Source organism: Symphalangus syndactylus, chromosome 5 (genome assembly GCF_028878055.3).
Source record: "Symphalangus syndactylus isolate Jambi chromosome 5, NHGRI_mSymSyn1-v2.1_pri, whole genome shotgun sequence".
Lineage (NCBI taxonomy): Eukaryota > Metazoa > Chordata > Mammalia > Primates > Hylobatidae > Symphalangus > Symphalangus syndactylus.
The window spans coordinates 93,851,991-93,877,317 of NC_072427.2; the positions used below are offsets into that span (position 1 = coordinate 93,851,991).

At 44.7% G+C, this 25,327-nt stretch overlaps 2 protein-coding genes across 6 annotated transcripts in view; both read right to left on the bottom strand.

Moving 5' to 3' along the window:
- The window catches only part of CHAF1B (chromatin assembly factor 1 subunit B), a 30,541-nt gene extending 19,651 nt beyond the window's left edge, over nucleotides 1–10,890 (bottom strand). The window contains exons 1-5 of one of the 2 annotated variants that reach the window (XM_055279645.2): nucleotides 10,782–10,890; nucleotides 9,965–10,167; nucleotides 8,332–8,464; nucleotides 4,124–4,241; nucleotides 2,485–2,588 (exon numbers count right to left, since the gene is read on the bottom strand). In XM_055279645.2, coding sequence (XP_055135620.1) covers nucleotides 2,485–2,588; nucleotides 4,124–4,241; nucleotides 8,332–8,464; nucleotides 9,965–10,090 — 481 coding nt within the window. In that variant the 5' untranslated portion in view covers nucleotides 10,091–10,167; nucleotides 10,782–10,890. The remainder of the gene's footprint in view (nucleotides 1–2,484; nucleotides 2,589–4,123; nucleotides 4,242–8,331; nucleotides 8,465–9,964; nucleotides 10,168–10,781) is intronic. The other variant, XM_063639287.1, reaches the window with a different exon arrangement.
- An 8,924-nt stretch (nucleotides 10,891–19,814) lies between these two features.
- Nucleotides 19,815–25,327, bottom strand: part of MORC3 (MORC family CW-type zinc finger 3) — a 57,194-nt gene continuing 51,681 nt past the window's right edge. For all 4 annotated transcript variants that reach the window (XM_055279642.2, XM_063639268.1, XM_063639265.1 and 1 more), the window contains 2 exons: nucleotides 23,911–24,068; nucleotides 19,815–21,308 (listed from right to left, as the gene is read on the bottom strand). In XM_055279642.2, coding sequence (XP_055135617.2) covers nucleotides 21,155–21,308; nucleotides 23,911–24,068 — 312 coding nt within the window. In that variant the 3' untranslated portion in view covers nucleotides 19,815–21,154. The remainder of the gene's footprint in view (nucleotides 21,309–23,910; nucleotides 24,069–25,327) is intronic.

The window sequence follows — 25,327 nt, forward strand, 5'->3', positions numbered from 1 at the left end:
GGCAGAGGGTCTGAGAAGATCTAAGTTCAGCTCCCCAGGTCAGGCAGGATGAAGAGGAGATGAAGGGTGGAAGAAGGTATTGTCAGGGAATTCCCGGGTTAAGACAGCTTAGCGAAGTGAATATGGAGCAGGGAGAGGTTGCTGAGAACTGCTAATGGGTACAGAGGAGGGCCAAGAACAGAAGATAAGGAGGAAAGGAGAAGTATTACAGAGACCTTGTGTGTAAGGAAAAGGCTGTGAGTATTCGAGCTGAGAGGTTGTCTGCATTTTAAAGGTGAAACAGGTTTAGGAGATGACAAAGAGGGTCGCTAGTTGGGAAGTGACCGAGTAGACCAGGAGAGAGATGAGGAGGGCCCAGAGAAGACAATGCGAACAGGGATGGAAAAGGGACTTCGGGGAAAATATTTAGCACACAGAGATCGCCTGCATAAAAAGACAAGAGAGTTATGAAGCCTTGGCCATTCCTTTTTTTTCTTTTTTTTTTGAGACAGGGCGTGGTTCTGTTGCCCCAGGCTGGAGTACAGTGGCGCCGTCAGAGCTCACTGCAGCCTCAACTTCCCAGGCTCAAGAGACTCAGCAGCCTTAGTAGCTGGGACTATAGGCATGTACTACCACACCCAGCTAATTTTTGTATTTTTTTGGTAGAGAGAGGGTTTTGCCATGTTGCCCATGCTGGTCTTTAACTCCTAGGCTTGAGCAATCCTCCCAAAGTGCTGGGATTACAGGCGTGAGCCACTGTGCCTGACAAGCCATTCTTTTTTTTTTTTTTTTTGAAGTTTTTGGTGAGGTTCAGTAACAACCCATCACACTTATGATAAAACCTAAAATCCCGGCCAGGCGCAATGGCTCATGCCTATAATCCCAGCACTGTGGGAGGCTGACGCAGGCAGATCGCTTCAAGTCAGGAGTTTGAGACCAGCCTGGCCAACATGGGGAAACCCCGTCTCTACTAAAAATACAAAAATTAGCTGGGAGTGGTGGCGGGCGCCTGTAATCCCAGCTACTTTGAGGGCTGAGGCAGGAGAATTGTTGAACCCGGGAGGCAGAGGTTGCAGTGAGCCGAGATTGCACCACTGCCCTCCAGCCTGGGAGACTGAGGGAGACTCCATCTAAAAAAAAAAAAAAAAAAAACACGCACACAAAACAAGACAGGATGGAGGATGGAGGATGGCTTGGCTGGACAGCACGGAACTAAAAAGAGCAAAAATTTTTATAGACTGGATGAGAACTGGGCTGACACGGTGCTGCGAGGGCAGCCAACAACTGCCCTACCCAGGTACTTGAGTTGTAGAATTGGCAGGAAGAGATTTGGGAGAAAACAAAGTTTGACTAAAGGATGGCGGGGGATAAAAATGATTAGGAGCTAGCCACTACTTGCTTTTGGCATTTCACAGCTATTTTTACACCACTATAACTTTTCACATGTCCACTGTCTCCCCAGCTAGGGAACAGAATGTCCCTGGCTTTCCTTGATCTTCTAAAATGGAAACTTGATCCCACCTACCCCATCAACTAGCATGCAATGCCCTATAAATTATAAGTGACTTGTTAATCTTCCCGAGATCCTAACCTCCATAAAGGCAGGGCCCGGGCCTGTCATCTTATCTGCTGGCCCCACCACGTGGGATTTGCCTGGCCTCAGCATCAGTAACTTGCAGCACCACTGCTAAGCCTCTTGCCCTCTGACAATCCATGGCATATGGGACTAACCCCTATCCTGTTGAGCCAACCACCTAATTTAGTTCACTAAAACAATTTTTTGTGTTGCTTTTAAAGTTAAAGCAAGTAGGCCGGGTGTGGTGGCTCATGCCTCTAATCCCAGCAGTTTGGGAGGCCGAGGCGGGTGGATCACCTGAAGTCAGGAGATTGAGACCAGACTGGCCAATGGTGAAACCCCGTCTCTGCTAATGATACAAAAATTAGCCAGGTGTGGTGGCAGACACCTGTAGTCCAGCTACTCGGGATGCTGAGGCAGGAGAATCGCTTGAACCCGGGAGGTGGAGATTTCAGTGAGCCAAAATTGTGACATTGCATTCCAACCTGGACAAGAGCAAAACTCCATCTCCAAAAAAATAAAAATAAAAGATAAAGTTAAAGCAAGTTAGGGCCAGGGGCGGTGGTTCATGCCTATAATCCCAGCACTTTGGGAGGCTGAGATGGGTGGATCACCTGAGGTTAGGAGTTTGAGACCAGCCTGGCCAACATGATGAAACTCCATCTCTACTAAAAATACAAAAATTAACTGGGTGTGGGGGTGCATGCCTGTAGTTCCAGCTACTTGGGAGGCTGAGGCAGGAGGATTGCTTGAACCTAGGAGGCAGAGGTTGCAGTGAACCAAGATCGCACCACTGCACTCCAGCCTGGGCGGCAGAGCAAGATCCTGTCTCCAAAAAAAAAAAAAAAAGTTAATGCAAGTTAGACTTTTAGGCTTTTATAGATGCTTAGAATATTTCTTCCTGCTAGTAACAAAAATATATCATTTACCTTTACTGACATCCCATATGATGGCTGTGTTATCCACAGAGGCAGAAGCCATTAAATTCCCATCAGTTGCCCAGCAAATATCATACACATCTTCTAAGTGGCCCCTAGAATCCAAAAACAAAGAGGAAAAATGCTATTACTCCCCAGGTATAGCAGCTTAGGACTGTAATCTCAGCACTTTGGGAGGCCAAGGTAGACAGACTGCCTGTGGTCAGGAGTTCAAGGCCAGCCTGGCTAACACGGTAAAACCCCATCTCTACTCAAAATACAAAAATCAGCCAGGTGCGGTGGCTCACGCCTGTAATCCCAGCACTTTGGGAGGCCGAGGCAGGCAGATCACAAGGTCAGGAGATTGAGACCATCCTGGCCAACATGGTGAAACCACGTCTCTACTAAAATACAAAAAATTAGCCAGGCGTGGTGGTGCACACCTGCAGACCCAGCTACTCAAGAGGCTGAGGCAGGGGAATCGCTTGAACCTGGGAGGCGGAGATTGCAGTGAGCCAAGATCGCGCCACTACACTCCAGCCTGGCGACAGAGTGAGACTCTGTCTCAAAAAAAAAAAATTAGCCAAAAAAAAAAAAAAAAAAAAATAGCCAGGCGTGGTGGCGCACACCTGTAGTCCCTGCTACTTGGGGGCTGAGGCAGGAGAATCCCCTGAACCCAGGAGGCAGAGATTGCAGTGAGCCGAGACCATGCCACTGCACTCCAGCCTGTGCAACAGAGTGAGACTCCGTCTCAAAACAAAACAAAACAAAAAGCAATTATTAACTCAAAAAGGGACAAGTTATCAAAAATATAAGGGCAAGCTCCAGAACTAAGCATTAAAATGAGATTCCAAAATTTCCACTGGCACTATATTAGCTATAGCTGTAAAAAACTACTTTCAAGGACAGCTAGATCTGACCAGTCGTGGTGGCTCACGCCTGTAATCCCAGCACTTTGGGAGGCCGAGGTGGGCGGATCACCTGAGGTCGGGAGTTTGAGATCAGCCTGACCAACATGGAGAAACCCCATCTCTACTAAAAATACAAAAAAGTTAGCTGGGCATAGTGGTGCATGCCTGTAATCCCAGCTACTCGGGAGGCTGAGGCAGGAGAATCGCTTGAACCCAGGAGGCAGAGGTTGCGGTGAGCCGAGATCATGCCATTGCACTCCAGCCTGGTCAACAAGAGCGAAACTCCATCTCAAAAAAAAAAAAAAAAAAAAAAAAAGGATAGTTGTATCTTTAAAATTGAATACTTTTTCTAAGAAAAATTTATAGCAGAAACTAAGAAAATCCATTTTAATTATGCTTTCATCCTTTAAAACTATTGTCTTAGGACTGTTTCACATACATAAAACTTCTAAATTAGACCAGCCTGGGCAACATAGTGAGACCCTGTCTCCACAAAAAATTTAAAAATTAGCAGGGCACGGTAGCATGCACCTGTAGTCCCAGCTATTTGGGAGGTGAGAGGATCACTTGAGCCTGGGAAGTCAAGGCTGCAGCGTACTGTGATCACAGTACAGCACTCCAGCCTGGGCGACAATGAGACCCTATCTCAAAAGAAAAGAAAAAAAAAAAGTCAAAAGGTATATTCCATTTAATGCACTCATCGTAAAGAGAGATCACTGCCACGGTCCCTCCCAAGTTACCGCAGAGTCTTCACAACCGTCCAGTTCTCCTTGTTCAGCTGGGCCTCGTCCTCATCCTGAAAAGCTATCTGCTCCGGTTCCTTGTTATCATTCACCTTCCACAACAGGATGACAGCATCTGCGGGGCGATTCAGTAACAGTGATCCACGCTTCACCCACACTCCTTCATGTCAGGATTTTTCTTTTCTTTTTTTTTTTTTTTTGAGACGGAGTCTCACCCTGTCACCCAGGCTGGAGTGCAGTGGCGCGATCTTGGCTCACTGCAACCTCTGCCTCCCGGGACCATCCTGGCTAACTGTCTCTACTAGAAATACAAAAAAATTAGCCGCACGTCAGGATTTGTAGGGTATTAAAACAACATTTATGCTGTTCTGTGGACACTATGGCCAGGATGATTTACTTCCAAGCATTTCAACAGGGAAAGTAGGCAAATTGCCTTCTGAGCTAAAACTCCAAAATCAAATTCATAATAGATCAGAGCTATACAAAATCACCTTAAACAGAAGGGTCCCTAGGCCAGCAAATGCCACTGCAAAATGACTGGCTATGTTAACAAATCTGAAGGCATAACCTATAAATAGCTGAATAGAAAAACAAAACAGCAAAGAACCCCCAGTGCAAGGGTTGGCAAATGTTCCTAGCTGAGAAACCTTCAGCAAGTCACTTAGCATCTTGATGTCTCAGTTTCCTCACCTGTAAATGGGGATAATAGGCAGGGTGGGGTGGCTCACACCTGTAATGCCAGCACTTTGGGAGGCTGAGATGGAAGGGTTGTTTTAGCCTAGGAGCTCAAGGCCAGCCTGGGCAAGAGAGCAAGACCTTGTCTCTACTAAAAATCAAAAAAATTAGCCAGGTGTGGCAGCACACACCTCTGGTCCCACTATGCAGGAGGCTGAGGTGGGAGGATCACTTGAGCCCAGGAGGTGGAGGCTGCAGTGAGTCCTGATCTTGCCACTGCACTCTAGCCTGAGTGACAAAGCAAGACCCTGTCTCAAAAATGGGGATAACAATGTATCTACCTCATAGGCTATTGTGAGGATTAAATTGGTCAATGTGTATAACACACTTACAACACAATGGCTGGCAGATAGTAAGCCCCATGTAAGTGTCAGCTATTAATATCATTATAGATATCAGGTACTTTAGCCTGAGGTCACCCATTGTCTGAGTCCAATAACTCCCCACATTCTGACTCTACGATTACCACGTAACCTTCTGACCATCCTTTAGCTTCCCTTTTAGGAATGTGCACAGCAGGAGAGTGAATGAATGAGGTTGTGAGGACATACGCATTCCCATTCTTTTTTTTTCTTTTTTCTTTTTTTTGAGACAGAGTTTCACTCTTACTGCCCAGGCTGGAGTGCAATGGTGCGATCTTGGCTCACCGCAACCTTCACCTCCCGGGTTCAGGCGATTCTCCTGCCTCAGCCTCCCGAATAGCTGGGACTACAGGCATGCACCACCACACCCTGCTAATTTTGTATTTTTAGTAGAGACGAGGTTTCTCCATGTTGGTCAGGCTGGCCTCTAACTCCTGACCTCACGTGATCTGCCCACCTCAGCCTCCCAAAGTGCTGGGATTATAGGCATGAGCCACCGCACCCAGCCTGCATTCCCATGCTAAGTTAACCGGAATCCTAGTCGCACACATTAGTCTGGGAGCTTGGTTAAGATGCCATTGGCCCTGATGGATGAACACTCTCCACGTGCTGACAACAGCAGGTTTCTGGGCCTCCAAGGCCAAGGGACTTTGGAAAATGGGGGCTGCCATGTGCAACCTCAGGGCAGACAGCAGGTAGCCACCCCCAGGTGGAGCTCCTGCTCCCCATCTTTCCCCCTACAAATCAGCGTGCACGCGCGCACACACACACACACACACACACACACATACACACACACACCCCTTCATGCACTCTGGGCATCATGGCACTGAACTCAACCAGGTCTCTTTTCCTCCTTCTGCAAAAAAAAAACTTTAGATTTGTTTTATTTTGTAACAGTTTCTAGATTGTTTTAAAGTATGGTAAAAAGGTTTACTTTTTTATTTTTGAGACAGAGTCTCACTCTGTTGCCCAGGCTGGAGTGCAATGGCCCAATCTTGGCTCAGTGCAACCTCCACCTCCCAGGTTCCAGCAATTCTCCGCCTCAGCCTCCCGAGTAGCTAGGATTACAGGAGTGCACCACCATGCCCAGCTAATTTTTGTATTTTTAGTAGAGACGAGGTCTCACTATATTGGCCAGGCTGGTCTCGAACTCCTGACCCCAAATGATCCACCTGCCTCGGTCTCCCAAAGTGCTGGGATTACAACATGTGTGAGCGACCGCACCCAGCCTGGTTTACTTTTTCCATATAGTTTTATCCCATTTAAGCACAGGCAGAAAGCAAGAATCAATCTATTCCCACCAAACAAGCAAGCACAAATCACAAGGCCATTCATTAATGACACTCCCAGTATGCTCCCTCCCCAGCACCCTCCAGCAGCCCGGCACTGCAGACACCAGGACTCCAAAGCAGCATCAGTCACAGCAGGGAATGGGAGAAAACACACGGATGTCAAACCAGAGGAGCTGCCAAGCTGGGTACCGATGCGGGATCTTATCCCGACGGGCACTGCTGGAGCGTTTCAGAGGCCACTATGGGTATTATAAGAAGTATGGGCCGGGTGCGGTGGCTCACGCTTGTAATCCCAGCACTTTGGGAGGCTGAGGTGGGCGGATCACGAGGTCAGCAGATCGAGACCACGGTGAAACCCCGTCTCTACTAAAAAATACAAAAAATTAGCCAGGCGTGGTGGCAGGCTCCTGTAGTCCCAGCTACTCGGAGAGGCTGAGGCAGGAGAATGGCGTGAACCCGGGAGGTGGAGCTTGCAGTGAGCCGAGATTGCGCCACTGCACTCCAGCCTGGGTGACAGAGCGAGACTCCGTCTCAAAAAAAAAAAAAGAAGTATGTCACTGTGAAGAAAGGGAGCATCACGGGGGTTTCCACAGTGTTGGCAGCTTATGTGCTTTTCAGCTACTGCTTTTCTTACAGGGAGATCAAACACGAGAAGCTACTCAGGGCCCACTGAAGAGGGGCCAGTGGGAGGGCACGCTGCACTTCTGAGCACAGCACCCCTCCATGAGGAACTTGGCCATTGCTGAATTCTTTCATATCCCACTTTAGAATTCATGCCCAAATAGCCTGGGCACGGTGGCTCACGCCTGTAATCCTAGCACTTTCGGAGGCCGAGGCAGGCAGATCGCCTGAGCTCAGGAGTTCAAGACCAGCCTGGCTGACACGGCGAAACCCCATCTCTACTAAAAATACAAAAATTAGCCGGGGGTAGTGGCGGGCGCCTGTAATCCCAGCTACTCGTGAGACTGAGGCAGGAGAATCTCTTGAACCTGGGAGGCGGAGGTTGCAGTGAGCCAAGATTGTGCCACTGCACTCCAGCCTAGGTGACAGAGTGAGACTGTCTCAAAAAAAAATAAACTCCCAAAGCCAATTAATTAATAACACAGTCCTAAAGCCAATTAATTAATTACACAGAGACACAGAACTGACTCATTACCACAGATGTTAAACTAACAATCAAACAAAACCAGAACAATCGCCTTGCTTAGGATGTGACAGAATGGTAAGTGCCTTTCCACCTTGTCCTGGAACAGCCTGGTGGGAGCTAGCAGGAAAGCAGCTGTTTTCAAACAGGTGTTCCTGGTTTCATCTTGCTGTCCTCCCTCCCCGACTCTACCACATTCCCTAGAACAGTATTTTACTGAACTACCTAAATGACAGATTGAGAGGGTCAGCCACAGCTGAACTAAAAAGCATATCCAGGCCAGGCGCAGTGGCTCACGCCTGTAATCCCAGCACTTTGGGAGGCCGAGGCAGGTGGATCACCTGAGGTCAGGAGTTCGAGATCAGCCTGACCAACATGATGAAACCCTGTCTCTACTAAAAACGCAAAAAAAAAAAATTAGCCAGGCGTGGTGGCGGGTGCCTGTAATCCCAGCTACTCAGGAGGCTGAGGCAGGAGAATCGCTTGAACCCAGGAGGCGGAGGTTGCAGTGAGTCGAGATTGCACCACTGCACTCCAGCCTGGGGAACAAGAGCGAAATTCTATCTCAAAAAAAAAAAAGCATATCCAGCTCAAATCTCACTATCTGACACAAGACACACAGGTATCTATCTGGTTCCTGAAGAATCTCTGAAGGACAGCAATACTCACCATCTCCTCCCGATGCTAAAATTTCCCCAGTTGGAGAAAAACGCACAACATTGACGGCTTTGGTATGACGAGCAAGATTGGACAAAAATTCCACGATGGCTTTTCCATCTGGTCCCTTTTCTACCTTCCAGATCTGTCGATACCAACACATTCATTTGAAAAACATGGAATGGGCACATATTATACTGTCTGTATTAAAACAATACCATGGGCTGGGTGCGGTGGCTCACAACTGTAATCCCAGCAGTTTAGGAGGCCAAGATGGGTAAATCACTTGAGGCTGAGAGTTTGAGACCAGCCTGGAAACATAGTGACACCTAGTCTCTACAGAAAATTTAAAAAATTAGCCAAGTGTGATGGCACATGCATGTAGTTCCAGTTACCCCGGAGGTCAGGGCTGCACTGAGCCAAGATCAGATCAGGCCACTGCACTCCAGCCTGGGTGACAGAGCAAGACCCTGTCTCAAAAAAAAAAAAAAAAAAAAAAAAAAAAAACAAAAAACTATGCTTATTTTCAGAAAGAAAATTTAGTTTTTCTTTTGAAACATAAAATCAAAGAACTCCCTATCTAAAACATAAATGTCTACTGTCCCCCTCTGCCTTCTTTCTAGAGCAACTTGTTACCCTATAGGAACCAGGATCAGGATCCCAAAACAATGAACGTCCAGTTATAATAATCTAGGGAAAATGAATCAAATAAGAAAGCAGAGCCAGGGGAGGGGGGAGGGACAGCATTAGGAGATACACCTAATGCTAAATGACGAGTTAATGGGTGCAGGAAATCAACATGGCACATGGATACATATGTAACAAACCTGCACATTGTGCACATGTACCCTAAAACCCTAAAGTATAATAAAAAAAAAAAAAAAAAAAAGAAAGCAGAGCCGGGCATGGTGGCTCAGGCCTGTAATCCCAGCACTTTGGGAGGCCAAGGTGGGTGGATCACCTGAGGTCAGGAGTTTGAGACCAGCCTGGCCAACATGGTAAAACCCCATCTCTACTAAAAATACAAAAATTAGCCAGGTATGGTGATGAGCAGCTGTGGTCCCAGTTACTTGGGAGGCTGAGGCAGAATAGCTTGAACCTGGGAGGCAGAGGTTGCAGTAAGTCGAGACTGCACCACTGCACTCCCGCCTGGGCAACAGAGCAAGACTCCGTCTCAAAAAAAAAAAAAAAAGAAAAGAAAGAAAGCAGCTCTCTTTTGCTTTTATTGTTCACCGCAGGCCCTGGAAATTTAGCATTCTGGGCTAGATGACAAAGTAGTTTGAGTTTATTGACATATGTTAATTCATTCATTCATTTACTTAAGAGAAGGGTCTGGCTCTGTTACCCAGGCTGGAGTGCAGTGGAGTGATCGTTGCTTGCTTCAAACTCCTAGGCTCAAGCGATCCTCTCACTTCAACTTCCCAAGTAGCTGCACACCGCCACGTCCCACTACTTTTTCATTTCTGGCTGTTGCCCAGGCTGGTGTCAAACTCCTGGACTCAAGTGATCCTCTCACCTCAGCCTCAAAAAGCACTGGGATTACAGGCGTGAGCCACCGCGCCCAGCCGACATTGGTTTTAAATAAAAGAGTGAAAACTATTGCTTCAAGCAGTGTTCCCGGATGTCTATCTCTGCCCCAGTTTACCCTGACAGCAGTGTCCACGCCGGCAGACGCCAGTCTGTGGATCCTCCCAGCCGTCCCATGCTGGAAGTCCAGGCTGTACACGGGCTCCTTGTTGTGCCAGGCTATTTCACAAGTGATGACTTTCATCCTCCTGAGTCTCCAAGGGGCAAAACGTTTCTCGGGCACCGTTCTACTTCTTCAAGACAGAAGAAAGCTGCAAAATGCTGGTGATGGATTAAACAACAGTGTTAACAGCAGCAAAGGGTTACTGAGCGCTGAATAGGGGCCAGGAGCCATTTAAAATGCACACTGCATTGGGAAAGGATGTTAACGTTGCCATCTGACAATAACACCTTGCTAGCTCCACCTAAAATGCTTCGCTGGGTCCTGACATCCACAAGTTTATGATACGCCGCTACATCCAGAAAAGCACAACGAAACACCCAGGTAAAGGCTACCTAGGGGCCCTGGCCGTCTGCACGGCCTGTCCCCGCTTAGTGGGGGCTAGGGGCGCGCCCTGAGAGCCCGGGGAGGGGCCCGCCCCGGGAGGAGCCTCCCGGAAGAGGGGGCCAAACGGGGTAGGGGATCGGGGCGGCGAGGCGAGAGGAGAACCCCGCCTTTCCCAGGGACCGGGCGCTGGGCCTGGGAAGCTGAGACTGAGGCCGCCGGGAGGAGGCCGCGCGCGGCCGGGGGTGGACGGGGCCCCGCCGCCCCAACGCGCGCCGCTCCGGAGCTATCCCGGGGCCCAGGGGCCCGCCCTCGGCGAGGGCCTCTGGCCCTGGACAGACGCGACCAAAAGAGCCGCGGAGCTACCCGGGCCAGCCCCGGGAAGCCGTACCTGCAGGGACCCGGACAGTCAGAGGCACCATCACCTCCCGCGCAGCGCGCGCCGCTTCCCGCGCGCCGCAGGCCCCGCCCCCCGCATGGGCGGGACCTCATGGATGCCCCGCCCCTCCAGCGCCCCTCAGGTCCCGCCCGACGTGGGCGGCACCCCAGGGAATCCCCGCCCACTCCTAGGAGCCAAGGCGAGTCCTCCTCTGGCCCTGGGGTCGGAATCCTGGCCGGAATTTGTGCCTGCCAGACCCACGACCGCAGGAAGAATGGATTCGTATTACTTATTATTATTATCCATTACTTATTCCTTGTTGATTCGTTCTTTTAGCAAATGTTTACAGAGCCTGGGCTGTGTGTTAGACCGACCCTATGCTGGCGCTGGGCATTTGGAGGGCGAACACAACCGGTTCTCTTGCCCCTTCTGCAAACAAAAACTGAGATTTCTGGGTTTTCTATATTGGCTTCTAGAACATTTTGGAGAGTTCAAAGCTATGAAATTGTTCAGTACCTAGCGCAAGATTGCTTACATTTTATTATTATAGTAGATGCAGTTATAAACCCTTTTTAAGAACAGACTAACATTTTAAAGTGAGGCTGTAAATCAATCGGTAGGCAGAGATAGATACCGCAGACTTTCTGAAATGGGACATTTCCAAATGAGACCTAATTTATCTGTGGGCTTCGCAGAAGGCCAGGAAACAAATACCTCTGGATGCGCTGCTTTTACTGGATAAAAGAAACACACAGGTTTATCTGAGGAGCCAACTGCTCTAGGATTTTTGGAAAAAAAGAACAGACATGGATTCTTATATAAATACTGGCTGATGCTTTTAGCCAGCTTTATGAAAAGTACAGAAATTGCCTACAAATCCGTGTCTCATGTTGATAAGAATGGCCGTATGCTCCTTGAAGCCTGATTTCTACAGGAAGCTAGAATAACATAATCCGGATATGCAGTTTTTAGATTTTTCTCTCCAGGATTTACAGAGCTTGGACTGGAAATGACTATATACTTTAGATAATCTGGCTGTTCTAAAAGTACAGATTCCTGGCCCTACCCAGCCCCATGATTCCGAACATCCAGCAGAGGCCCGTGCTCGAGGGGCTTGCATTTTCATAAACTCCCCGGTGAGTGTGATCATCAGTCTGTTTTGGAAAGCTCGGGATTCTTCGTGTCTCTCAAACATCAAATTTCTCCAAATTTCTCATAAATGCTGTTCATTCACAAATGAATAATCTGCCCACCTCTTGAAGTGTCACGACTCTGAACTGTGGATTTAAAAGATAAAAACACATGTTTTAAGTACTAAAAGTACATGAAGGAGTTGGCTTTCTTGGCGAACATTTTAGAGATTGACTTCAGTGCCAACTTGAAGAGCCAACACGGGCAGGGGATGCGGCTCTAGAGAGAGGCCCTGGGCTGTCAAATATTTTCTCAAAAAAAAAAAAAAAGTAGCCGGGCGCGGTGGCTCACGCTTGTAATCCCAGCACTTTGGGAGGCCGAGGCGGGCGAATCACGAGGTCAGAAGATCAAGACCACGGTGAAACCCCGTCTCTACTAAAAATACAAAAAATTAGCCGGGCGTGCTGGCGGGCGCCTGTAGTCCCAGCTACTCGGAGAGGCTGAGGCAGGAGAATGGCGTGAACCCGGGAGGCGGAGCTTGCAGTGAGCCGAGATCGCGCCACTGCACTCCAGCCTGGGCGGCAGAGCGGGACTCCGTCTCAAAAAAAAAAAAAAAAAGTATTTGCTCAAAACCTCAAAGTTTGCACCACAAATGTTGGAATAAAGAATTCCTGCTGGGCACAGTGGTTCATGCCTGTAATCCCAGCACTTTAGGAGGCCGAGGCAGGCGGATCACGAAGTCAGGAGATGGAGGCCATCCTGGCTTACATGGTGAAACCCCGTCTCTACTAAAAATACAAAAAATTAGCTGGACGTGGTGGCGGGCACCTGTAGTCCCAGCTACTCGGGAGGCTGAGGCAGGAGAATGGCGTGAATCCGGGAGGTGGGGCTTGCAGTGAGCCGAGATCGTGCCACTGCACTCCAGCGTGGGGGAGAGAGCGAGACTCTGTCTCAGAAAAAAAAAAAAAAGGAATTCCTATAACGCAATTCTAACTAGATTCCTCAACAACCACTGACGTTCAGCTTGGGCCCCAAGCATCCATTTTGAGCAGAACTGCCTCAATTTAAGGGGACCAATGTTATTTGGTTCCTGACAATTTTTTAATAACGAAAATTGATATAAAGGGACTAACTCTTAACTCAGCTTCGAAAAAAACTTCTCAACGCATTTTAATTTGCATTTGTAAGTGTGAACATTCTAAAATCAAAATCTGAGCCGGGCATGGTGGCTCACATCTATAATCCCAACACTTTGGGAGGCCAAAGCAGGCAGATTGCTTGAGGCTAGGAGTTCCAGACCAGCCTGGCCAACATGGCAAAACCCCTTCTCCATAAAAATACAAAAACTATACAGAGTGGTAGTGTGTGCCTGTAATCCCAGCTACTCAGGATACTCGGAAGGCTGAGGCAAGAGAATCGCTTCAACCCGGGACTCGGAGGTTGCAGTGAGCTGAGATGGCACCACTGCACTCCAGCCTGGGCGACGGAGTGAGATTCTGTCTCAAAAAAAAAAAAAAAAAAAAAAAAAGCTTTGATAACAGAAATACAAAGTTCAGTACAGGGTTGGAAAAAAATGTTGAGAAAATATCAGAATAAGAAAACTAGGAGAAGCCAGGCGTAGTGGCTCACGCCTGTAATCGCAGCACTCTGGGAGGCTGAAGCGGGCGGATCACTTGAGGTCAGGAATTTGAGACCAGCCTGGCCAACGTGGTGAAACCCCATCTCTACTAAAAATAGAAAAAATAGGTCAGGTACGGTGGCAGGCACCTGTAATCCCAGCTACTCAGGAGGGAGGCCAGAGAATCATTTCAACCTGGGAGGCGGAGATTGCAGTGAGCCGAGATTGCACCATTGCACTCCAGCCTGGGCGACAAGAGCAGAACTCCATCTCAAAAAAAATAAAATAAATAAATAATAATAATAATAGCCAGGCATGGTGGCGCCTTTAATCTCAGCTACTCGGAGGCTGAGGCACTAGAATCACTTGAACCCAGAAGGCGGAGGTTGCAGGGAGCCATGATCACACCACTGCATTCCAGTCTGGGCGATAGAAACAGACTCAGTCTGAGAAAAAAAAAAAAAGAAAAATAGGAGAAATGACAGAAATCAATACAGGAGATTGAGAACAACAGGACCTCTGGCACACTAATGGTGGAAGTGTAAACTGATGTAAATACTTTAGAAAACTGTTTAGCAGTGTCTAATAAATTTAATGATATGCCTACCCCATGACTCAACAATTCCACTCCTTGGCATATATATCAGGAAAACAAAAGCAAACTCATACAAGAATCATTATTCCTAATAGCCCCAAACTGGAAAGACACCAAATGTCCACCCACAGGAGAAAAGGTAATCAGACTGTGCCATATTCATACCACGGTATTCTACTCAGTAATCCAAAAGAAATACTGACTGTGATAGCTAATTTTATGCGTCAGTTTGCCTGGGCTAAGACATACCCGATAGATGGTCAACATTATTTCTGACTATGAGGGTGCTTCTGGAAGACTTTAGCATTTGAATCAGTAGAATGAGTACAGAAGACCCTCCCTCACCAACCTGGGCAGTATCAGGGGCATCATCCAACCTGTTGAGTCTGAAAAGAACAAAAAGTACAGGAAGGGCAAATTCTGTCTCTTCTTGAGTTGGGACATCCTCTTCCACCCTCAGACATCAGAGCTCCTGGTTCTCAGGCCTTTCGACTCCAGGACTTAGGCCATTGGTGTCCCTGGTTCTCAGGGCTTTGGAGTGGGACTAAGATATACCACTAGCTTTCTTGGGTCTCCATCTTGCAGACAGCAGATCATCGGACTTCTCAGCCTCCATAACCACTTAAGCCACTCCTCCTGATCAATCTCTTGCATCTATCATATTGGGCTCTGTTTTTCTGGAGAACTCTACACTGACTGACACAGGCAGCAACATGGATGTGTGTGATGCACACAAGAAGGAGTTATTATTTCAAGTGATTGGCAAACACAGAAATTTTATACTACCCCAAAGAAAGCTTACCTTCAGTCATACTATGGCTAAAAAATATTGGTATTGTTACATATATGCATACCTATGTATTTATGTATACATTGGGAAGAGCAAATACTTAATGTGGTTAGGAACCCAGATTTTCAGCAGAAGAGACTATATTTATAGTCTCTTTTAGTTCAGTCCACTAAAAAGGCCTAGAAATGCCCAAACTAGATCAGGCACAGTGGCTTATGCCTGTAATACCAACACTTTGGGAGGCTGAAGCAGGAGGATCACTTGAGCCCAGGAGTTCAAGACCAGTGTGGGCAACGTAGCAAAACTCTGTATCTAGAAAAAAAAAAATCAGCCAGGTATGGTGGCATGCACCTATAGTCCCAGTTACTTGGGAGGCTGAGGAAGGCGAAGCACTTGAGCCCAGGAGTTTTAGGCTATAATGAGCTATGACTATGCCATTGTACTCCAGTCTGGGCAACAGAGCAAGACCTATCTCAAAAAAAAAAAAGGAAGAAAAAGAAATGGCCTAACTAGAAACAATGACTATATCTATGCCTAGATTATGATCTTCAAATAGCATTTCCCAAAATGAAGCAGAGCTTTTGGAGAAATGGCTGTCACCAAGTCTAGACCAGGAAATTTATTAGATGAATTGAAACACCTTACATCTGAAATACCCTGGAGTATACAGAGTACAGAAAAACAAACAAAAAAAACCAAAACCATAAATTAGGGCTCATTCCTGTAATCCCCGCACTTTAGGAGGTTAAGAGGTGGGAGAGTGCATTGCTTGAGCCCAGGAATTTGAGACCAGCCTGGGCAACAAGTCAAAAATCTATCTCCACAAAAAATACGAAAATTAGCTGGGCATAGTGGTGTGTGCCTGTGGTCCTGGCTACTCAGGAGGCTGAGATGGGAGGATCACCTGAGCCCGGGAGGTTGCGGCTGTAGTGAGCCGTGATCACGCCACTACTACTCCAGCCTGGGTGACAAAGCAAGAGCCTGTCTCAAAAAATACATATTTTTTTAAGGCCAGAAGCAGTGGTTCATGCCTGTAATCCCAACACTTTGGGAGGCCAAGGTGAGCAGATCCCTTGAGCCCAGAAGTTCTTGAGACCAGCCTGGGGAAAAACAAAAATAAAAAAAATCAACCAAGCAAGGCGGGTTGGACAAGCTTGCTGGTACCTCAATTGCCTCCATGAATATCACATTTTGAGAGAGATTCCCACCAAGGGAGTCACAAAACAAGGGACAATTGCCTAGAATAAAAAAAATTCTATACTCAAATTACCTTAATTCAGTCTTTGTTCAGATCACAGTACAAACCAAGAGCCTCACTTCCAACAGGAACCCCATGGGAGGTTAGGAAGACTTGACTCCTTTGTGAATATAAAACACCATTACATTTTGTTATGAAGATACAGCCAGCTGGTCGTGATGGCTCACGCCTGTAATCCCAGCATTTTGGGAGGCCGAAGCGGGCAGATTGCTTCCGGCCAGAAGTTGGAGCAGCCTGGGCAACATGGCAAATCCAGTCTCTACAAAATATTCAAAAATTAGCTGGGCACAGTGGCATGTGCCTGTAGTTCCTGCTACTCGTGGGGGCTGAGGTGGGAGGATCACTTGAGCCTGAGAGGTTGAGGCTGCAGTGAACTATGATCATGCCACTGCACTCCAGCCTGGGCAACAGAATGATACCTTGTCAAAAAAAAAAAAAAAAAAAAAACTACAGCCAAACTCTAGATATTCACATTATCAAGCACATACATAACCTAAACATTGTTAGCCAGGTTGGGGTAAAAGTCCTTTATATTCAAATTTAAATTTATTCTGTCTTGTTACCAAGACATTGAGTCCTGATGACTCTCTTAAGAAACTGTGGCTCTAAAAGGTTTATTGTTAACTCTTAACCAGACTTTCTTCCTATAGGCTAGTATATGAAAGTTAACTCTGTGATCAATAAACAATTCTAAAAAGCAACACATTTATTTTTTCCTCTACGCCAGTCAGATATTAATAGCATTCATTTTGTGAGCTGTGACCAACATTAATGCAGATAGGATTCTATTTAGATTTTCAAGCCACTTCAGTGAGTCCCCATTTACGAGACACTGCACAAAATAGGACTTAACCAATCAGGTGCGGTGGCTCAAATGCCTGTAATCCCAACAATTTGGGAGGCCCAGAAGGGTGGATTGCTTGAGTCCAGGAGCTTGAGACCAGCCTGGGCAACATGGCGAAACCCTGTCTCTACAAAAAATAGAAAAATTAGCTGGGCATGGTGGTGCACGCCTCTAGTGCCAGCTACTCGGGAGGCTGAGGCAGGAGGAGCATTTGGGCCTTGGAGGTTGAGGCTGCAGTAAGCCATGATCACACCACTGCACTCTAGCCTGGGCAACAGAATGAAACCCTGTCTCAAAAAAAAAAAAAAAAAAAAAGACAACCTACTGTGGACTTTCTGAAATAGGAAGAAATGGGTAGTGTGTCTGGGCAGTTTTTGGGTGGTGTGTGGCCAAATTAACACAAGCTTTCAGCTTCTTTACAGCAAGAAGACAAGAACCCAGTAGAAAAGAATAGACAAAGAACACGTATAGAACACAGAAAATTAAAATGGCCAACATAAGGACTGAGACAAATGTCAGCTGTCATATTTTCACATATCAAATTAGCAAAAGTAAGTTTGAGAGACTTTGAGGAAAACACTCATATTTATTACTCGTCATAAGTATAAATTTCTGCAACTTTTTTTGGATGGCAATATTTAAATGTACATGGCATACATTCTTTGACCTATCAATATTCACTGTTAACAATTTACACTCTGGATGTAATCGGAGAATCATGTGTGGTATGTATTAATCTTCACAGTACACTTTTTTTTTTTTGAGATGGAGTCTCGCTCTGTCGCCAGTCTGGAGTACAGTGGTGTGATCTCGGCTCACTGCAACCTCTGCCTCCTGGCGTTAAGTGATTCTCCTGCCTCAGCCTCCCAAGTAGCTGGGATTACAGGAGCCCACCACCACGCCCAGCTAATTTTTGCATTTTTAGTAGAGATGGGGTTTTACCACGTTGGCCAGGATGGTCTCAATCTCATGACCTCATGATCCACCCACCTTGGCCTCCCGAAGTGCTGGGATTACAGGCATGAGCCACTGCGCCCAGCCAGTATATTCTTTCTAACGAAAAGTATGTAAGTAAGTAACCATTAGGAGCACATTCCTATGATGAAATGTTACTTAAGCCTTTTGAAAGAATGATATGGAAATGTTTAGTTATGAATTATATGGTATAATCCCATTGTCTAAATATCGATACAAATATATGCAATCTAATGTAAATAAAATACATACACATGAATGTGTGCATGTATGCACACAAAAGCCAATAGTGGTTACCTTTAGAGGCCGTGGAGAAAGTCTTTTCACTGTTCATTTACATCTCTACCAGGGGCACCGCTCTGCTTCCCCTCCCTCCCCCTGCTTGCCCCAGTGAGAAAGTGGATATGCTAATCCCGTTTGTTTCATAAACCACTCAAGTTCAACATTTATAAATATTCAACAGAAGACACAGCTCCACAGTACTTGGCTCTGACGGTGCACTGGAATTAACCCGGGAGGCCTTGAAAAATACTGTTATCTGGGTCTAACCCCAAGGACACTGACTTAATTAACGTGAGGTGCAGCCTGACTGGGAGTTTAAAAAACTCCCCAAGTAATTCTACTATGCAGCCAGAGGTGAGAACTTAAATGATTCCTCAATGATGTATGACCCAAGTTTAAGAGGTCTTATGTGACAGCAAGAATCAAGCATCTGAGATCACAGGCAGCGTCACCAACTGGACCTGCAACATGAAGAATTTGAGGCCCAAAGGTGCCATGCCCTCCTGCTCTGTGTGCTCACTCAGCTTTCACTGATTTTGCCACCCTAGGTCCTGTTTGAAGACTGTGGACTGTTTTGGTTTACTTCCTCATACCTTTCGTGTTTTAAAGTAATAAACGTTAGTTGAAGCAATACTGTCCCCCACACGCAACAAATGAGAAAGGTACATACATCATGAAAGGCCACATTGTTCTGTTAAACAACAGTTGTTCTGTCTGAAACTGTTAGCCACATTTTCGAAGTCTCATATCTTGGCAATACTTCAATATCTTCAAAAAGAGCAAAAAATATCTAAGTGGTTCCAAAGAATCAATTTAGCAAGCAAGTTTCTCTTACTAATCCCATGATTAATTTTCCCATCAAGCCAGATAGCTACAGGAAATATTTTTGCAAGAATACATACAGAAGCTGGCCAAAAGGAAGGGAAAAATAGCAACCTGCAAAAAGAATCACTGCATGAGTTAGATATTCACAAAACTTACACATGATTTACATAGCTGCTATTATTTAGGCAAGGTTTCTCTAGAGTAAATGATTTATACAAAGAAAAGTCTTTTTTTTTTTTTTTTTTGAGACAGTTTCACACTTGTTGCCCAGGCCTGGAGTGCAATGGTGTAATCTCGGCTTACTGCAACCTCCACCTCCCAGGTTCAAGTGATTCTCCTGCCTCAGCCTCCCGAGTAGCTGGGATTACAGGCATGCGTCACCACGCCCGGCTAATTTTGTATTTTTAGCAGAGATGGCATTTCTCCATGTTAGTCAGGCTGGTCTGGAACTCCCGACCTCAGGTGATCCGCCCGCCTCGGCCTCCCAAAGTGCTGGGATTACAGGCGTGAGCCACCGTGCCAGGCTGAGAAAAGGCTTTTGAAAACAGAATACACATACTCTGAGGAAAGAGGAGCTCAGCCTCAGTCTTAATGGAAACAGTCTTCAAAAAATAACCTGCAATTAAAGTAGTTAAAATGAGCTCAAGTTGAGGGTCTAATGAATACATTTTTAGTTTTAAAATAATTTGAGGTTAATATTAAGTCTTTAAAAGTAGCATTTGAACAGTTAGCCATCATATATTTTTATTTTATTACAAGATATTTTAAAATTTGGGAAATTACAATTGTGACAGAAAACCAGCTTCATACCAAAAATACACTTTCAATTACTCTATCAGGCAAATAAAAACAATCTTCATTTATTTGCTCTTTCCAGAATTACTATACAGTAAAAATCCAATACTGTATATGACTGACACGTATTAAACATACATACAAAATGAACGGATTGAATGTTCAAAAACAAAGGTAAAAATAAATAGCAATGATAAAACTTTGGAAAAAATAATGCACATTTTAGTTGTGGAAAATATGGTTCTTATATATACATAGTTTATACTTATTAGAAAGCCATCTCTTTAAAATTGCACAAAACATGGGATCAATAAAGCATAGAATTTTATGGCATGTAATACTATAATCCTAAGGAAATTTGTTCCTTGACTCCAGGATATAAAACACTTAGGTTTGTAATATAATAAAAGGTATGTAGTATTGTTTGAGAAAGACTGTCTTCCTCAACTCACATTAACCTGTAGTAATCCTACAAAAGGCTGTACAGGAAATTTCACAAAAAGAAATATTAAAAAATCATCATGCCCACTTCATGCTGACTAAAACAGCCAAAAATGGGCTTCAAAGTAAACTTGGTGGCCATTTAATATTTCAATACCTTTTTTCGGTTAAAGATTGTTTCTTCGTTCTATAAAAACACTTTGTGTTTAACCGTGATTGGCAATCTCAGCACAAGAAAATTCTGGCAAAATGGAGTTGGTTTTTGCTTACCTTATTTTCATGAATAAAATATTTCATGATAGGAATTTATACAAAAGAAACATTAATGCTCAATTCACTTATAACCACAGTTGTATCAGGAGTGTTACTACATTATTTAAAAATCCTATTTAAACTCCTTTATAAGAAAATCAAAGGTAACATTTCCATTTGTATTATGGCATAGCCCTCGACTTAGAGAAAAATACACTTTGGGGAACCAGAAAAAATTGCACAAAGCTTAGGGGCAACCTGAAAAGCTCTTGGTGAAAAACACTTAAGTACTCTAGGGCAATAAAAAAATATGTGCAGGCTTAATTACAAATATTTACATTCAAAACAGAGTCATGAGTTAGCTTCAGCTGCTCAATGCCAACAATTCACAGGTATTTCAAAACAGAAGATAATGTGTCCACAATATTTGTGACCACATTTGAATGCATAGAATACAGTAAAGATTATGGTTTTCAGTCTGTTGCCTATCATATCAATAAAACAAAATTAATTATATTTTGAAAGCTGTACAACCAAAAGAATTGGGCAAATATTTTCTTATCTTACATAACATATACTTTAAGTACTACTGATTTCACTCATTTGTTCAACAACTTGTCCTAAAATCTCATCAACTACATCAACATCATAATTCACTTGCTGAAGATCAAGATCAGGCACAATCATAGCCAGCAGTTGTCCTACGTTAACTCGAAGAGATCGGAGTTTGAGGCTGCAAATACAAATATGTAACTTATTAGATGAGCATTACAAGTTAAGATTCATGTAGACCTTAAAAAGTAAAATATCAAAATCAAATCTCTGTAGAATAATATACAATTAAACAAAAAGAAAAGCAAAACCTCCCCTAGAGAACTCAATTTACTTTAATAATTCACTTTTATCAGTTAGGTGCACTTGCTCATGCCTGTATTCCCAGCATTTGTGAAGCCAAGGAGGGAGATCGCTGGAGCCCAGGAGTTCGAGACCAGCCTGGCCAACATGGTGAAACCCTGACTCTACTAAAAACACAAAATATTAGCCGGGCTTGGTGACAGCACCTGTAGTCTCAGCTTCTCAAGAGGGTGAGGTGGGGGATCACCTGAGCCCAGGAGGTCAAGGCTGCAGTGAGCTGAGATGGCACCACTGCTCTCCAGGGTTCACGCAATTCTCCCACCTCAGCCTCCCGAGTAGCTGGAAGCACAGGCGCACACCACCATGCCCGGTTAATTTTTATTATTATTATTTGTAGCAGTGGGGTTTCACTATATTGCCCAGGCTGGTCTCAAACTCCTGGGCTCAATCAAGCATTCTGCCCACCTCAGAGTGCTGGGATTACAGGCATGAACCACCATGCTTAGCCGGAATTATCTAAAACATGTTCTATAAGATATCCATAGTTGTATAAGAGGTAATAAAAGGTTCTGTGGTCAAATAAGCTTGCAAAACGTTGTGTTAAACAATGTTAAAGAAGCTTTTTTTTTACACCGGGCACAGTGGCTCATGCCTGTAATCCCAGCACTTTGTGAGGCTGAGGTGGGCGGATCACCTGAGGTCAATAGTTCAAGACCAGCCTGATCAACATGGTGAAACCCCATCTCCCCCTAAAAATACAAAATGTAGCTGGGCGTGGTGGCGCACACCTGTAGTCCCAGCTACTGGTAAGGCTGAGGCAGGAGAATTGCTTGAACCTGGGAGGCAGAGGTTGCAATGAGCCGAGATTATGCAACTGCACTCCAGCCTGGGCATCAGATCCAAGACTCTGTCTCCAAAAAATAATAATAATAATAATTGTAGGACTGCTCTGATCCTATTACATGCTTAAGTTAACGTGCATTTACAGAGAACAATGGTTTGCTGAAAACACTGGGAAATCATAGATTAAGATAATTATGCCTTCCAAGTTTATGAATATCAACATTCTAGACTTTTTAAAAAATGCCCAAAAGTATTTAAGCAATAAACACCTAAACTGTAAGGCAGCTTTTGCTTCAAATATTATGGCAAACACATAAAATGAGTGTTACGGTTGTTCTTGTTCCCTACTCCACTATAATATAATAAGTCCATATTTAATTTAGATACTGATTTTTCTCACGTGGAAATCTATGAAGAGATCAAGATGTTCTTCCTTAGTCTGATAATGCAGAGAATGTGATTTTGGGCATTTTTTTTTGTGAGCTTTTATGGTAAGAGTCCACTAGACCTTTGATAATCCTTTAATCGTTCCCATGCCAGCTTTTTTTTTTTGAGACGGAGTTTTGCTCTTGTTGCCAAGGCCACAGCGTGGTGGCACGATCTCGGCTCACTGCAACCTCCTTCTCCCAGGTTCAAGTGATTCTCCTGCCTCAGCCTCCCAAGTAGCTGGGATTACAGGTGTGCACCACCATGCCAAGCTAATTTTGTATTTTTAGTAGAGATGGGGTTTCACCATGTTGGTCAGGCTGGTCTCGAACTCCTGACCTCAAGTGATCCACCCATCTTGGCCTCCCAAAGTGCTGGGATTACAGGCATGAGGCACCACACCTAGTTCTGAGACAGAGTCTTGCTCTGTCACTCAGGCTGGAGTGCAGTGGCACAATCTCGGCTCACTGCAACCTCCACCTCCTAAGTTCAAGCGATTCTCCTGCCTGAGCCTCCTGAGTAGCTGGGACTACAGGCACCTGCCGCCATGCCCGGCTAATTTTTGTACTTTTAGTAGAGACAGGGTTTCACCATGTTGGCCAGGCTGGTCTTGAACTCCTGACCTCAGGTGATCTGCCTAACTCAGCCTCCCAAAGTGCTAGAATTATAAGTGTGAGCCACCACGCCTGGCCTGTCTACTTGTTTAATAGGACTTCTTCCTAATATCATCTGTACTATGGCAATTTTTAATAATTTTGCGATTTCCTGAAAGATTAGAGAGCATACAGTGAAATAAGGACAGCAAGCCATAAACAAATGGTACCAAGTACGACAGTAAAAGAAAAACAGGTTGAAGGAGTGAGTTTCAGTAAAAGTCTCCTGTCTTCTACTCATGGTCAAATTCCCCCTATTCTTCAATATCTTGTCCATTTTTACTTTCCTTCAAAAAACATTCTAAAACCACTCTGATCAATCAAATGCTTTATTCCTGCTAAATTCCTACTCCACTTAAATACAACCTAAACGGTCAGAAACTGGAAAGGAAAGATAATCAAGTGTCACTTCTTTTGTATCTATCATAACACCAGGGTCACAGCAGACAATAACTTCTTTTGACAGAACAGTATCTATTTGATGGGTGCTAGCAGATAAAAATAAATAGTATCCTAACCATACTTGCAGCCCCACAAAAACGCCTCATTTAATATTACCTTTCTCCATCCATATAATTTACAGACTCCTCAGTGTTACTTGAAGTTGAAACATCTGCTGCCGTCTGTTGATTTGTAGATTTTAACTGTTCGACTTCAGTTTTGAGTTCTTCACACTGTGAACGGATTTGTGACTTTTCCATTTCCAGCAATTCAACCTAACAAAAAATATAAATGAACTTTATAACTGTAAAACTTAAAAATACTAATGGCAAAGTGAAATTTCAAGCTAAGAAATATAGAGAACCTGCTTGACAACATTATCAACTATCAAAAAACAAATACACAAAGAAAAACCAGTAGTTTTCTATAAACAAGGCTTCATTCGTTTACAGCTTCACTTCTACATCTTTTTACACTGAGAGAATACAACATATTACCACTTGATTTAAAAAAAAGTGGTACCTAGAAAATGAAAAACCAGCCCGGCATGGTGGCTCACGCCTATAATCCCAGCACTTTGGGAGGCCGAGGTGGGCAGATCACCTGAGATCAGGAGTTTAAGACCAGCCTGACCAAAATGGAGAAACTCCATCTCTACAAAAAATACAACATTAGCTGGGTGTGATGGCGGGCGCCTGTAATCTCAGCTACTCGGGAGGCTGAGGCAGGAGAACTGCTTGAACCCAGGAGGTGGAGGTTGCAGTGAGCTGAGATTGCATCATTGCACTCCAGCCTGGGCAATAAGAGCGAAGCTCCGTCTCAAAAAACAAAACAAAACAAAACAAAACAAAACAAACAAACAAAAAAACCAGAAAAACCAAGATACTAATGCCTAAATTATGTCAATGTCACAGTGTTTTTTATTCTTGCATATTCATCAGCTTATAATTAAGTTACAATAGTGAGTTTATGCTTTTTATAAACAGATGGTCCCTGACTTACAACGGTTTGACTTAATGATTTTCCAACTTTATGATGGTGCGAAAGTTATATGCATTCTATAGAAACCACACTTTGCATACCAATACAACCATTCTGTTTTTCATTTTCAGCACAGATTCAATACATTACATGATATACTCAGTATGTTGTGATAAACCAGACTTTGTGTTAGATGATTTTGCCCAAATGTAGGCTAATACAAGTGTTCTGAGCACTTTAAAGGTAGGTTAGGCTAGGCTAAGATTTGGGGAGGTTGGCTGTAATTAAATGAATGTTGGAGTTAATGCTGTTTCCAACCTATGATGGGTTTTTCAGGACTGACACCTCATAAGTTGAGGAGCATCTGTATTTTGTCATTCAGCTCCTGAGCCAAGACATCAAGATTAGTGTTTGCATGAGTAGCAAATATTCCCAAGGAAGAGACAGCACAGCACCACGCCATGGTTCCCAAACTCTTTTTAGCAGGAAAATCCTTTCAAAGGCCTCACACACAAAAATGTATAAAATAGTTTAAAAGGACCTACCTGAATTT